This window comes from Octodon degus, unplaced genomic scaffold (genome assembly GCF_000260255.1).
Source record: "Octodon degus isolate 3935 unplaced genomic scaffold, OctDeg1.0 scaffold00206, whole genome shotgun sequence".
Classification (NCBI taxonomy): domain Eukaryota; kingdom Metazoa; phylum Chordata; class Mammalia; order Rodentia; family Octodontidae; genus Octodon; species Octodon degus.
In genome coordinates this window covers 822,837-838,287 of record NW_004524782.1, presented here as the reverse complement: position 1 = coordinate 838,287, position 15,451 = coordinate 822,837, and the positions used below count along the sequence as shown (strand labels likewise).

General features: G+C 51.7%; 1 protein-coding gene across 1 annotated transcript; it reads left to right on the top strand.

Annotated features, from left to right (window-relative positions):
• Nucleotides 1-2,898: 2,898 nt before the first annotated feature.
• Klk5 (kallikrein related peptidase 5) lies at nt 2,899-10,929 on the top strand. The gene is made up of 6 exons (XM_004644655.2): nt 2,899-3,004; nt 3,261-3,344; nt 5,515-5,797; nt 6,571-6,827; nt 6,911-7,044; nt 10,578-10,929. Exons 2-6 carry the CDS (start codon nt 3,272-3,274, stop codon nt 10,728-10,730), a joined length of 900 nt encoding a protein of 299 aa, XP_004644712.1. The 5' UTR covers nt 2,899-3,004; nt 3,261-3,271; the 3' UTR covers nt 10,731-10,929.
• The last annotated feature ends 4,522 nt before the right edge of the window (nt 10,930-15,451 follow it).

The window sequence follows — 15,451 nt, the reverse complement described above, 5'->3', positions numbered from 1 at the left end:
CTTTCTTTCTTTCTTCTTTCTTTCTTTCTTTCTTTCTTTCTTTCTTTTGTATTTTAGTGAAGGGTCTACAGGCTTTCAGGGTCTCACTACTAGATCAGACTTGTAGTGATCCGCCTGTTTACAGCCTCCCAAGGGCTGGGATTACAGGTGTGCAGCACCATGCCCAGTCTCAATTGCTGTCTTAGCGTGCCCCAGGGGGTGGGGCTGGCAGGACAGGCCATGGGATTGAACCCCCAGCCCCTGCACCTACTTGCAGGTGCTTTAATCCACTGAGCTATTTGGCCTTCCCAACAAGTCTTTCCTTGTTGTTCCATTTTACAGGTAGGAAACTGAGGCACAGAGAGCCCTTGGTGTAGACAAAGTCTTACTTGATAGGTTAGAATTTAAAGGCCAGGAGTCCAGTTCAGTAAGTTTTGTTCTTAACTGCTCTTCAACATAAAAGCCTTCTTTTCATTCCAATATCCTTTTGGATCAAGCCCAGAAGGGTTTAACGGTCACTTCTTTAGCACACCCTGTTTGCGAAAGATGATCCCCGCATATTTGGCATTTAAGGAGTTTGTGTATCTAGAATTTTTCCTCCAATAGGGGCAGCCCTGTGACTTAACTGTAAATTATGCAACTTGTTGATCTGGGTTTTAAAAATTGGAATGATAGGTTTGGAATATTCGAAAAATGTGATATTGATCGCATTTATAAATGCAATTTACTTCCTTCCTAAATTGCTCTGGACCTTTGGCCTAAAAAACTAAAGGACCTCCAAACAAGATCAAATGCATTGGTTGAGAAATGTAGTTTAAAAAGTTTGAAGGCATTGGAATGAACGTTGCATGTGAAAGGGGTCAAACAGTACTGTAAAGATGACATAAAAGTAACTTACTATACCAAGAATTAAATGTTTGTAAGCAGAATTTCAAAAGGTCACAGAAATGGGGAAAGAGGTTGGTGAGATAACTCAGTGGACTAAGCAGCTGCTTAGGCAAACTCAGGGACTGGGGTTCGATCCCTGGTAAGACATGCCACGCTGGCCCCACCCTCAGATGTGCTGAGCTGGCCACCGAGACAGACATGGTGGTGCACACCTGTAATCCCAGCGCTGGGGAGGCTGAACACAGGAGGATCACTATGAGTCCCAGCTGTGTAGAGGTAGGCTTGAGTTTTGGGTTTCATTTGTATTTTCTTGTGTCTGAAAATCAACCACATGACTCTAACACCTATCGCTGAGCAGGCACTGGGTCCTCTACCTGCGTGACAGACATGGTTTCTGGCTTCAGGGGACCAGGGCCTAGTGGGAACAGCACCCTGGCTCTTTGTCCTGTGGTCTGGCACTGAGCTATGTCTGGCACCTGCCTGATGAGTGAATGACTTCACCTTCCAGTGAGCAGAGACCTGGCCAGAGAGCTGGGCCGCAGAAAGAAGAGCACGAAGACAGACAGGAAAGGCGGCCCTCGTCACCACTGCTCAGCTCTCGGCCCGATGCCCCATTTCCCAGATGACAGAAACCACACCTCCATCCTGGCTCTCAGTCTCTTTTTCCATTAACAAGTGGCCCTGCCTAGTGATGTCACCCACGCTTGGCTACACCAGGCACCAGTGGGCCAAGGCACTGGCAGGGGCCCCAGGCTGAGTCCTGTCTCTGTCTGACTTCTGGCCTGAGTTCTGGGGAGTGGGACAAGAAGGGGACTTGGGAGATGCTCTGCAAGCCCACTGGACCTCCCCTGCTACCAAAGCAGGGCACAGAGACAAAGAAGCCGAAAGATACCGGAAGAGCAAAGCAAAGAGACCATAGAGGGGGGAGGAGAGAGGAGAGTGAGGAAGAGGGAGGGAGAGATAGACAGATGGACAGAGGCAGAGACAGAGAGATCAGAATGATATATTGATTGAAAAGATTCAGGGGACAGAGAAAAGAAAGATGTAAGACAGACATAGGGACACAGGAATAGAGTAAAGTTAATGAAGAATCACAGATACACTAAAAGGGGCCTGGGCAGGGAGAGAGGGAGAGAGGGGGAGGGAGAGAGAGAGAGAGAGAGAGAGAGAGAGAGAGAGAGAGAGAGAGAGAGAGAGAGAGACAGAGACAGACAGAGACAGAGACAGAGACATATTGAGATAGAGAGAGATAAGTTCAATGAGTAGCAAATACTGAGACTCAGAAAGTTTCAGTGGGAAAAGAATACTGAGATATATATGATAGAAGAGTTTGAAAACCAAACATGGAGAAAGGAGAGAGGCAGAGAGAGGTAGAGAGAGGCAGAATGAAGGAAAGGTGCAGAGAAGAAGGAAATCTTTGCACAAGGTCCTGAGTTCCATCTCTGGGAAGAGAGAGAGAGAGAAAGAGAGAGAGACAGAGAGAGAGACAGAGACAGAGACCGAGAGAGAGACAGAGAGAGAGACAGAGACAGAGACAGAGAGACAGACAGAGACAGAAAGAGAGACAGAGAGAGAGAGAGACAGAGACAGATATAGAAAGAGAGAGAGGAAGAGAGAGACAGAGATAGAAGAGACAAAGAGACAGAGACAGACAGAGACAGAAAGAGAGAGACACACAGAAAGGGAGAGAGAGAGAGAGAGAGAGAGAGACAGACAGACAGACAGACAGACAGACAGACAGAAAGAGACAGACAGACAGACAGACAGACAGAAAGCAAGCAAGCAAGAGGCCTGTGCCTGTGCAGGGAGCACCCGCCAGCAAGGGTGAGAAGTGCTAGACAACTAGCCTCAGGAGACCCCTCCCCATCCTGGGGCCAAGCAGGCCAGGGAGTGGCACTGGGCTGGGGGCGGAGGGGAGGGAAGGCGGGAGGAGTGATTACTGGCAGGCCAGCCGGCCGGCTGACAGACTGATGGGGCACCTCACTGCCTGGGAATGCGCCCCGGGGACCAGTGGGCGGTTATAACCCAGGGCCTTGCAGGAGCTGAGAAAGAGGCTTTGACAAGAAGGCTGAGCAGGCTGAGGAGGCTGCAGCTGAGCCAGGAAGCCCGTGCCTGGCCCACTACGTAGACCAGGCAGGTGAGCTGGGGAGAGGGCTCCACGGCAGGTGGGGAGAGGTGCCCTGAGTGGGGTACACCCTGCCTCATCGTGGGAGCTGGCGGTGCTGGTGACCTCTGCTCCCCACTAGGGGCCACTGGGTCTCAGATCAGCACTGGTGATGGCTGGGACTTTCTGTCAGTACCCTGCGACTCCCCTCTGTCCTAAACACAAGGAGGGATAGGGAGGGAAGTGGGCAAAGACACCCAGAGCCAGCTCTCCATCCTGTCTTCCCTAGGTACAGCAGCCATGGGTAGAGCGGCAGACCCCTGGAAGTGGATACTGGGCACCCTGATTACAGCCCTGATTCTAGGGGTCACAGGTAACCAGGACCCTCAGGGGCATGCCCAGGCCCGGGGTGGCTGCCTGTGTGGACGTGAGGGCTTGTCCTCTCAGGACTGTGTGAGATGAGTCCCCAAGACTGCCCCCGTGTGTGCACATGGGCGCATGGGCCTGTGTGGGTGCCTGCTTCTGGATCTGGGACCATGGTGTCAGCGGAGCCAGCCCTTTGGGGCTCATGTGTGATGGGGTGTGTTCCATAAGACTGTGTGTGGCTTTACAGCCGTGTGGGTGAGTGTGTGCAGCACTGGGGTGCTTCATGTGTTTGGTTGAATGTAGCAACGTGGCTGTGCATATGCCTGCAGGTGTCTGAACATCCCTGTGTCTTGGGACCACGTACAACAAAATGTGTGACAGTGCGCTTGTGGGTAGCCACCTTTGACCACATGATGTGGTTGTGATGTGCTGTTATTTGTGACCTGTGAGGCCCAGGCCTCTGTCTGGTGACTCGATGTGACTGTTCGTACGAAGGCCTGTGAACATCGCTACGTATCTGGGCTTCCAGACCTTACCTGAAAGGACCGAGTATCCAGAACTGGCTGTCACCGTGAGCAGCTGTGGGCCTGTGTGCGTGCACGGGACGGCCTTCCCTCTGCGCACATCCAGCACCGGTGCATGTCGCTGGCCCTCTGGGTGTGTGTGTGTGTGTGTGTGTGTGAGAGAGAGAGAGAGAGAGAGAGCCTCCACCAGGCCACTCCGCGTGCTCCAGATGGTTGTGCGTGATGTTTGTGCCTATGGCAACTGTGTGGCTGGGGTGTGGTTGGGAACGGAGATGGTGCCAAGGCTTCCATTTTCCGGGGCCTCAGCAAGAATAGCAAGCATTGTGGGCGGCTGGGAGCACTGCCGGGCAGGTGTATGGGTCTGCAGGTCTGTGAGGGACCGAGACACTGGTAAGGAGGATTTGAGTCTGAGAATTCAGAAGGCTGCCCTGCTCTGCTTCTCCATGCAGTGCCCTTTAAAAGGCCCTGCTCCCCCAACTGGAGCGCTTACCAGGAGATCTGACTCCACCCCTTTCCCGGCCACGCCTCCTGGCCAGACTCTCTTGACTCCTATTGGGCTGCTCCAGCCCCACCCCTTTCATCCAGGCTCCACCTCCTTGCTGTTCTAAATCAACCCCCCTTCCTTTTCTGGGATCGAATCCAGGGCAAAAACTACCAGTGAGCCCAGTCAGGGCTCTTAAGTGTATTATCCCAGTGACCTGGTTTTGTCCCTGCCCGGTACCATTCCAAGCCCCTTGATCATTTCAAGTTCAGCTGCCTCCAGCCCTGACACTTCTCACCGAGGCCAACCCACTTTCCCCACCAGGATCCATCCCTAAAGCCCTGTTCTCTACGGCCACTGCCTGCTGAGACCTAGCCCTACCCAAACCCAGAACCCCACAGCCATCAGCATGAGCATTCTCAGCCTCAAATATAACATGGCTAACCCCATAAACTGAAGCCCAGCTCCACTCTTAATTGTACATCAAAGTCTAAACCTGGATCGTCCCAAGTGCTTCTCTCTTTCTGCTACATCCCGAACCACCACTGAACCCGGGTTTCTGGAGCCAATCCTAATTCTATCTCCACGTTGAGCTACATGCCAGCACTTTTCTTTCTCTTTTCTTTCTTCTTTCCTTTACTCTTCTTTAGGTTTTTCATTCCTTCTTCCTTTTTTTCTGCCTTTTTTCTCTTTTTTTGTGGTACTAGGGATTGAACTCAGGATTTTACACTTTCCAGGCAAGCACTTGCTCTCTCTCTCTCTCTCTCTCTCTCTCTCTCTCTCTCTCTCTTTCTCTCTCTCTTTCTCTTTTGAGACAGGATCTCACTAAGTCCCTAAACTGCCCAAACTGGACTCACATTTGCATTCCCGCCTCAGCCTCCCAGCGTGCTGGGATTATAAACTTCACCATCACTGAGTTTGGGCCATTTTGTAGCCTCCACCTCCATAATCCTGACCCCGCCCTGCAACCCTGGCTCTGCTCCTTACCGAAGTCCCCCCCAGGCCACCTTCCGGCCTCTCAAGTCTAAGTCCCACCCTGAGCCCCCACTGTCCATTTCTTTTTTTTAAGGGGTGGGAACCGAGGGTTGAACTCAGACCCTTGCACTTGCCCAGGGAAGCCCTTATTCTACTGAGCCCTGTCTCCGGCCCCCACTGTCCATTTCTGCCCCCAGAGCCTGTGCTTGCAAATGACACCTCCTGTGACAACCCCTCGGCCACTGGGTCCTCTGGGTCCTCGGGCAGCAGCCGGGACCTTGGAGGTGAGGCTGAGGCTGGGGAGGACACCAGGTCCGAGGATGACGACGGCAGCAGCAGTCGCATCGTGAACGGGTCAGACTGCGAGACAGACTCCCAGCCTTGGCAGGGCGCGCTGCTGCTGGCCCCCAACAAGCTGTACTGTGGGGCGGTGCTGGTGCACCCACAGTGGCTGCTCACTGCCGCGCACTGCCGGAAGCCGTGAGTGGAGCGGGTGGGTGGGTGGGGGGCTGCAAGGTGGGACAGCGGGTGGGGGAGACGTGGGGGTGGGGTGCACCGGTGTGGGGCTGCGATGGGCAGAGGAGCGGGAATGGGCAGGAGCTGGGGGAAGGAAGACGCCTGTGTCTCTACACAGTGGGTTGGCCTGGAGGTGGGACCATGATTGGCTTTGAAACTAGGGGCGCAGCGAAGGTGAGGATGAAGTTGGGGTGGGACCGGACTGGAGCTGGGGTTAGACACAGATGTAGGGTTGAGGACGACATAAGGGTGAGCATTAGCAAAGGAAAGATAGATGTGTGACTCTGTAGCCGGGCATGCTGGGATTTGGGTTTGGGAGTGCAAAGCTGGGTGGTTGGGGATTGTGAAAGGTGAGGACTGGGTGCGAGCTGGGTTTGGGGTTGGAGAGTGGCCAGGGTGGTTGGGCGAATGGGCTTAGATGCCTTAGAGCAGAGACGGAGTTAGGGTTGCGGCTCTAGAATTGGGAGTGGAAGTAATAATGGGGTTGAGATGCAGAAGTTGGAACAGAGTTAGGGTTGAGTTTATAGTTGTCAGCAATGACCAAATTCCAGGCTGGGGACCGCAAACATCAGGTTGATGGCCAGGAGGAGTTTCCTGGTGGGGGACGGGAGGTTTAGTTGTGAAGGGTTGGAGGGGGTGTTGGGTTGGGGTTGATACAGGTGAAGCTGGGATGACATGAATATTGGATATGGGCACAGGGACTGGAGCTCACGGTCACCCTCCATTGTCGTCCTCAGAGTTTACAGGGTCCGCCTCGGTCACCACTCCATGTCTCCTGTCTACGAATCTGGACAGCAGATGTTCCGGGGAATCAAATCCATCCCCCACCCTGACTACTCCTACCCGAGCCACTCCAACGACCTCATGCTCATCAAACTGAACAAAAAAATACGCAGCAGCCACTCGGTTAAGCCCATCAACATCACCTCCCACTGCCCGTCTGCCGGCACCGAGTGCCTTGTGTCAGGCTGGGGCACCACCAGCAGCTCCCAGCGTGAGTCCGGGTCCCTCCTGCCTCCCACCCGCCTTGGCCCCCCTCTGAGGGTCGCTGCCCCTCACCGTGTTGCTGTTTGACAGACAAGTTCCCCCAGAAGCTCCAGTGCCTCCACATCAACGTGCTGAGCCAGGAGAAGTGCAAAGAAGCCTACCCGGGGCAGATAGATGACTCCATGTTCTGTGCGGGCGACCAGGAAGCCAGAGACTCCTGCCAGGTGAGGCCCACACACTGTGATTATGAAGTGCCAGGAAGCCAGTGACGGTTGAGGTAGGGCTCCAGATCTCAGAGAGCTCCGATTCTAGAGCAGCAGTTTTCCACAGAAATAGGACGCGAGGCTGCATGTGTCATTTAAAATTTCTGATAGACACATTAAGAAAAAGCCAGGTATAGTGGCACATACTTATACTGCTAGCTACTTGGGAGGCTGAGGCAGGAGAATCCAAAGTTGAAGGCCAGTTGGTCAACTTCATGAGACCCTGTCTCTAAATAAAATTATTATTATTATCATCGTAATTAGTAGTAGTACTGGAATTTGAACTTGTAACCTCACGTTTGCCACGCAGATGCTGTGTCACTCAGCTACATCCCTGGCCCTCAAAATAAAATTTAAAAAGGGATAGGGGATAGGTCCCTGGGTTTCCAGTACTGCAAGAATAATACTGACGAAAGAAAACAGGTGAAGTTCACATCAATACTTTTATTTGATTCAGTACCTTCCAAAACATCATTTCAAAAGGTAATTGAGCTAAGTTACAAAGGAGACAACTTGCCCTTTGGGATTTTTCCACATTGTTGGTGAAGGCTGGTGTATATTTTACACTGGCCAGGTAGCCCGGCTTCAGCAGCCCCAGGTGGCTGCGGGCTACTGTATCAGGCGGCTCCTGTCTAGAAGGACCGCGAGGCTGTGCAGTGTGGTAGGGCCAGTTGTACACTGCATTAGGGTATCACATCGGAGGGAAAAATTTTCGCATACTTGTCATGGTTTTGTCTGCTCACTTTGGCAATTCTCAGGCATGTGGCAGCTCTGCCCTGTCCCAACAAGACCTGTATGATGACACCTTTCTATCCAATTCTAGGAAAGCCTCGAGGAAGGACTTGATGCACCAGGTGCTCAGTGAAGAGAGAATCTAGTGCAGGGAGAGCACAGGAAACCCAGCTTATGGGGCACAAACTCTGCAGAGAGTAGTGAGGATACCCAGACAGTAAGACCTGGCCTCAGCATAGCAAATAGTGAAGCGGCATTTGCATACCTGGGGGAAGCAGCAGGGAGCAGTGGCTCCCTCAATCACTGCAGGGAGCCAAATCCCTGAAGGTGAAGGAGATGGAGGTCAATGAATGGTCAAAGGCCCTGAGGCAGGGAGGAGGTCATAGCTGGTTCAAGAAGCAAAGGAAACAAGCATTTCTGAAGAGCGGGACAGTGGGGAGCAGGCGGCACTGAGGCTGAAGTGGTGGGTGACAATCAAGGTTGAAAAAATATTTCTTCCTCTCATGAGGAAGACATAAGATAAAACTGTTATTACTTCCTATTATTATTGGTGTCCCTGAGACAGTGCCGCATTGTACGGTCCAGGCTGGCCTTGAACTATGAAGCTGAGGTTGGCCTTCGGCTCACAGTCCTCCTGCATCAGCCTCCTGAATGCATCTGAGATCACAGGTGTGCACCACCAAGCCCGGTTGGAAATTAAAATGAAACCACTGCAGGGCTCCTCTCCTGCTCGGTGATGCTGCAGGATGCGAGAGAGTGGGGCTCCAATCAATCGATCATTGGGTACAGGGTGCATTTCATCTGTAGTCTGGTGCCTGCAGGCTTAGAGAGCTGTGCTCGGGTGACACCAGCCCCGCTCTGATAGCTGCAAAAAGCTCCCCACAGATGCTCAGGCCGGTTCGCCAGGCCTTCTGGGAAATTGCAAGATTTTAAACCATGAAACATTCAGTGGTCCAGGCCAGTGTCTTGCTTTCCCAGATCTAAAGGTGCCCTTTCCAAGCAGTATGTGGTCTAGGCATGACCACTCCTTGCCACAAGCAACAAGACTAAATGAAAGCAGATAGAGGGCTGGCGAGATAGCTCAGGGGACTAAGCACCTGCTTTGACAAGCGCAGGGATTGGAATTCGACCCCCAGCACCCCATGCTGTGCCAGCTCCGCCCCCGGTGCACTGAGCTGGCCACTGAGGCTGGGTGTGGTGACACACACCTGTAATCTCAGTGCTGGGGATGCTGAAAACAGGAGGATCACTATGAGTCTGAGCTGTGTAATGAGACCCTGCAGCAAATACATTATAAAAAAAAAGCCCAGCAGTAGCAGCAAGCCCCTCATCTGCTTGCTGAAGCGTTTAACCACTGTTAACAGCCTTACCTTATGGCAGAGGCTCAAGGAGGCTAAATAACAGCCTGCCACAAAATGTCTGTAGCAGCTGAACCAAAAATGAATGGCAGCGGCCCAGCACTCCTATAACTCCAGTTACTCAGGAGGCTGAGGCAGGAAGATCAAGAGTCAGAGGTCAGAAAGGAAAGCACAGCAAAGCTGCACAGGGCAGGCTCTTTCGCTGCGGAGAAGCATCCACTGGAGAGGCAGGTGGAGCAGCAGCCAGGTCTCCTGCTCCCAAGGGCAGACTTTCGGGAATGTAAATAAGGCAGGCAGCTAGGAGCCCAGCGCCTGTTAGAGAAGGGTAATTACAGGGGCCCGTGAGGTGCTAGGAACAAGCAACACCGCTAATCTAAGGGAGCGGTTCCCAGCGCAGGTGATTCCACCCCTGCGGGCAGAAGGCTTAAGGACACCTTTGGGGTCACAACTGTACTGCATGGAGAAATGACCCATGCTCTGGTAGGAGGAGCCTCCAGACTCTACTGAACACCCCACAATGTGCAGGGTGGTGCCACAGCTGTCGTCCAGCCCCCAGCCAGGGGCGATGTTAGCTGAGTGTGGTGTCACGGGCCTATGGCCCTAACACTCTGGGAGGCTGAGGCAGGAGGAGTGCCAGTTCAAGCCTAGCCTGGGCAATTTAGTGACTTAACAAGACCCAGTTTTTAAACGCTGAGGTAGTTGTAGCTCACTGCAAAGAGGATTTGATACCTAGTACAAAAAATAAATTAAATTAATTTAAAAAACAAAAAAATAAAATAAACTGGGATGAACTTGTGTTTAGAATGGGGGAGAGGGGTATGAACAAACCGAAGAAAGCTAAAGGGAAAGTGAGAGAGAATACAGGGGGCAGACACATGACAGACCCACAGTGCTGGGGGACACGGACTGACCCTGACCCCAGGGAATGATGGTGTGTGGTTTACAAAGGGGCATTCGGGAAAACAGCTGGGTGGGGAGAGGGCACATCTATGTGTTGAGCAAAGGGCCTCTGCAGATGTGGTTAAGCAGAGGTCTGAGAAAGAGAGCCATCCTGGGTGACCTAGTGGGCCAACTGGCTCAATCCCTTTAGTCCTTATAAGCAGGAGGTGGGAGGGCTGGGATGAGGGAGCCTGGAAGACCCTGTGCTGCTCATGCAGGGGACGGAGGAGGGAACCCTGAGCCCAGGGATATGGGGCTTCCAGAAGATGGAAGCTTGCCCCCCACCTGGGTGCCAGATGGAACCGGGTATGACAAGGTCTGCGACATGCATAGATAAGGGTGAAACACTCACACTGCTGTCCGTCCTTGTGTGTCTACCTCTGTCCATCTCTGCACTGTCCCATTTTCTGTCTGGTCCCCCTCTGTCTGTGTGTGACTTGGCTCTCTGTGTCTCTCTCTCTGCAGGGTGACTCTGGGGGCCCCGTGGTCTGCAACAGCTACCTGCAGGGCCTGGTGTCCTGGGGTGACTTCCCCTGTGCCCAGCCCAACAGACCAGGCGTCTACACTAACCTCTGCCGGTTCAACAAGTGGATCCGCAACACCATCAAAAACAACTGAGTCCCCAGTCCCAAGACTCCAGTGTCCCCACTGCTGCAGGACTGTTCTCACCTTCCCAAGCATGCTGAGGATCCACTCCTCGGTCAGGACATCCTACCCAGTGGTGGAATTCCAAGGATAATTCCCAGAATGATGAGGGTGGCATTACATTGCCAACCTCCAGCCCAGAGCAGCCATGGTGGCTTTGACCATGACCCAAATTCGGTCCTTGAAATAAAATATCTCTTCTCCGTTGTGGCCTCTGAGTGTGTTCTGCCCATGCACTGCCAACCATGAACTCTTCCGTGGGTGGCGTCTGCTCTTGCCGATCCAGTGTTTAAGAGCTTCAGCCTCACCCAAAGCCACTTGGCATATTCTTCACAAATACTGACCTGTGACCCACACTCCTGCCCTGTGGAGCTTGGGGCCAGGTAGAAGAGGAAAGAAAACAAAGACGTAGGAACATCCATACACACAGGGTCATTACACCACCCTGCAGCCACGCAAACAAAAGGAGAGCAGTGCGTGAGAAAGAGGAGAAACGTTGGGGGCACGAGGTCTCTTTACAATGGGGTGGCACCACAGCAACCCCCCAAATATGCCCAGTCTCCAATTTCTCTTTTTTAAGTTTAATTTAATTTCATTTTGAAGAGTATAAGCCAAAGCAAAAACAAACAGCAGATGCAAAGACAGAAACAGGGTAACATACAGCAATACGTATGTTACAGCTTTTCAAATCAAGAATAGCAAATTGCCAATGGCTGTTGTATTACCTATTTTTATCATGAGATCTGTGCCAGATTAACATATATAGTTGTGCAAGACTGGACAAAAAATTGAATCATAACACTTGCCTTCAATAAACCTTAATTATTTTTCTTGTCTTTTTACTTTTTTGGTGAATTTATTTCAAAGAGAGTGTAACAATAATTGAAGGGCAGGTGAGATATCTCAGTAGACTAAGAGCCTGCTTAGGCAAGCTCAGGGGCCGGCGTTGGATCCCTGGCACCATAGGTCATGCAGGCCCTGCCCCTTGGCCCCGGGCGTGCTGAGCAGGCCAAGTTCTGGCCTGGTGGTGCACACCTGTAATCTCAGCACTGGGGAGGCTGAAAACAGGAGGATCACTAGGAGTCTGAGCTGTGGAGTGAGACCATGCACAAAATACAAGAAGAAAAAAAAGTCAATAAAACATTAGTAATGGTACACATTTAGAAGACCAGGATGAGAGGTATTCAACCACAGCTTTTCTATTACACTTTGCTGTCCTCAATACAGTTGTTTAGTTTGCAGACATCAGCATGAAGAGTTTGTCAAAGTGAAAATTCTACACGTTAACTGCTATTTTCCAAGCAACTGATGCTAATTACTAGTATAATCATCTCAGACATCCTGTCTATATACTTGAATGATTTTCCTCCTTTAGTTTTTCCTATCTTTTCTCCTTTCCCTCATCTTCACTGGCTAATCCTTAAGTTCAGTTTCTTTCTGTTTTACTACATCTACTGTACCTTTCAACTTTTATTTACTCTTTGTGTGTGTGTGTGGCCAGCTGGGCTCACCATGGGGTTGGACCCGGCGTGGCATGTGTTCCCAGGGATCAAACAGTGGTCCCTGGGCATTTGCCTAAGCTTGCCTAAGTAGGCACTTTAGACCGCTGAGTGTCTCGCTGGCCCAGGTTTTATTTACTCTTTCAGGATCTTACACTAGGGAGACAATACAATATCTACACATGTGAGCCTGATTTATCTTATGAGCACAGGCTCTGGCTGCATCCACTTACCTATGAAGGCTTTCCGTTTGTCTTTCTTTATAGCTGAGCAATACTCCATGGTATAAAATACCATATCCTTGTTATCCATTCCAACTCCCAATTTCTGCAGTCTGTTCATATGTGATCCTGTTCTTCAACTTACAATGTTTGACTCACAAATATTGTTATATTAAGATGCTGTAAAAGAAATGTGCATCTTAGAAACCATATTTCTCTGGGTGGCTAAGGCAGGAAGATCACAGGTTTTAGCCTAGTCTGGGCAACTTAGTGACTTAGTGAGATGGGGTCTCAAATGTTAATAAATAAATAAATAAAGTAAAAAAGGCTGGAGGTATAGTCCAGTACAATGGCCTTCGATTCAATGCCCAGTACTGAGAGAGCAGAAAAGAAAAAAAAAAGAAAAAAACAAATGAGAGAAGAAAAGGGGGCTGGCGAGATAGCGCAATGGATTAAAGTACCTGCTTAGGCAAGCTCAGGCAAGTGCAGGGACTGCAGTTCCATCCCCAGCACCACGTGCCAGGTTAGCACTGCCCCAGGGCAAGCTGAGCCAGACACACACACAAAAAGAAGAAGAAAGAAAGAAAGAAAGAAAGAAAGAAAGAAAGAAAGAAAGAAAGAAAAGGGAAGGGAAGGGAAAGGAAAGGAAAAGAGAGGGGGAAAGAAAGGGGAGGGGGGAGAAACCACACTGCAAACTGCTGCTCTGTGCTCACCTGTGACTCCAGCCAGGGGCGGGTCCCAGTGCCCACCCAGCCAGGAGACCACCAGCGATGCGGTATGGCCAGCAGTCTCGATACAGAGCGAGGACGCCAGGTAGCTGATGATGTTGGGCGCATTCTCAGCTGCAACGCTTTCAACATGGGATGGCCTCACTGGGCCACAACCCATCCGAAGTTGAGGGCATCCGTTTAGCAAAGGGACTCTGCAGATGTGGGTAAGCAGAGGTCTGAGACGGGGAGACATCCTGGGTGACCTGGACGGGATGGCTTAATCTCCAGGGTCCTTATAAGAGGGAGGCAGGAGGGCTGGGATGAGGCGGACTGGGAGACCTTGGACTGCTCACGCAGAGGATGGACGAGGAAGCCCTGAACCCAGGGATGTGGGGTTTGCACAGATCAATGGCACTGGACAGAGGCTTCCAGGAGCCTCCGGGTAGAACCAGATACGGACAAGATCTGCACCCCTCCTCCCCCACGGGCTGCAGAAGGCAGCAACCAGGACCGCTCCACCGGGTCTCCCCAGTGAGGCCCCTTTTGACTTCTGACCTCTCTGCAGGAGAGAATCCATTTGTGCTGTTTTAAGCCCTTCAATCTACGCTCATTTGTTTCAGGGAGCCAATACAGAGGCCCTCCTTGAGAGTGCGACCCGCAGGACAGACAGCGCCTAGGGCCCTGACATCCCCGCAGAGAGAGGGACAGGCTCTTCCTCCTCTGAGGTGCAAGCAGTCTGGGACTTCTCTGTCTTCTCTTCCCAGCAGCTGACAGTTATTTGGTTTGCGCTCCAGGATCATCCTGGTTCTGTGACAGAGGCTGACTGGCTCAGGGACGAATGGGAAGGGGCTGCTCTGAAGAAGAGCCACGAGCGAGCGAGCGTAACGCAGAGGAGGGCAGGACAGGCTCTCCAGCTCTCCTCTCTCAGGAGCTTCCGCTCGCTCTCCGCTCTCCGCTCTCCGCAGAGGGCATCCTCTGGGTCCTCTTGCTGTTGCTGGCACTAAGGAGCAGCTCCCCTCTCCCTCACTCACTAAGCACAGGAGAGAACACGTGATTGGCTGTCCTTGGGTCGGATGCCCAGTCTGTGTCCAATCAGCTACGGCCCACAGAGGCGGGGCCACCTAGTACCAGGCGGCTCCCTCCTCCACAGCAATGGGCTGGGCAGGCTGCAAAGGAGCTCCTGATGGAGGCAGACATTTGAGGTTTTGGCTCTCGTTGAGTGGCTTCTATGGCATCTGGTACTCTTTCTGGACCTGGACCTCTCCATCCATAAAATGGGAGGGTTGGAATGGCGTGATCTCCACGTGCCCGCTCAGCTCTGAGATTCCATAGTGTGCTCAGGGCCAGACACAGGAAGGCACTGCCATGAACAGCCGGGAACAGAATGGCCCAGAAGAAGAATGATGTGAGAGACACCTCTCAGCAACAAAGCACCCAACTGCAATGCATTAAATAATAAGGACACGTACTAGCTTACATACCAGGAAGCCCAGAATCGTGATTGATGCGGCTCATAAATGATGTCACTAGGCACCAATCTTCCGTCTCCCCCACCCCTTGCATCCATCCAGTCATCTAATCTCTTAACTCTGAGCACCTTCAAAAGCCACATTATCTTATGACCACCTGGGGTAGAATAATCAACAGCACAGAGTCCCCAGTCCCTGCCTCTCTTGGGCTACGACCAAGACAGAGAGGAAAGGGTTCTGTCTCACAGCAAGATTCTTTGCTTTAGAAAACAAAGTCTCTTAGAATTACCTTGCCCTCACTTATTCTTCGGTCTCAATGCCGAAAATGCTGAATGAGTTTCTGGTACTAAGAGAATAAGTGATCTTTTTCCACAAGGAAAAGAGGGAAAAAAATTGATACAGTGGCATGTACCTGCAGTCCCGGCTCCTAAGGTCCTCAGGGCAAGAGGCTCACCTGAGCCCAGGAGTTCAAGGCCAGTCTGGGCAACATACTGAGACTACTACCTCAAAACAAAGGAAGGAAAGTGGGCTTGGTGGTGCACATCTGTAACACCAGCACTTGAGAGGCTGAGGCGGGATGATCCTTGTGAGTTCAAGGCCAGCCTGAACTGCATAGTGAGACCCTGTTTCAGTCACACACACACACACACACACACACACACACACACACACACACACAGTATCAAAATAAAGAAAGAAGGGGGCTGGTGAGATGGCTCAGTGGTCTAAAGCACCTACTTAGAACAAGCTCAGTAAAGCACAGGGACCACGGTTCAATCCCCAGCACCACATGCC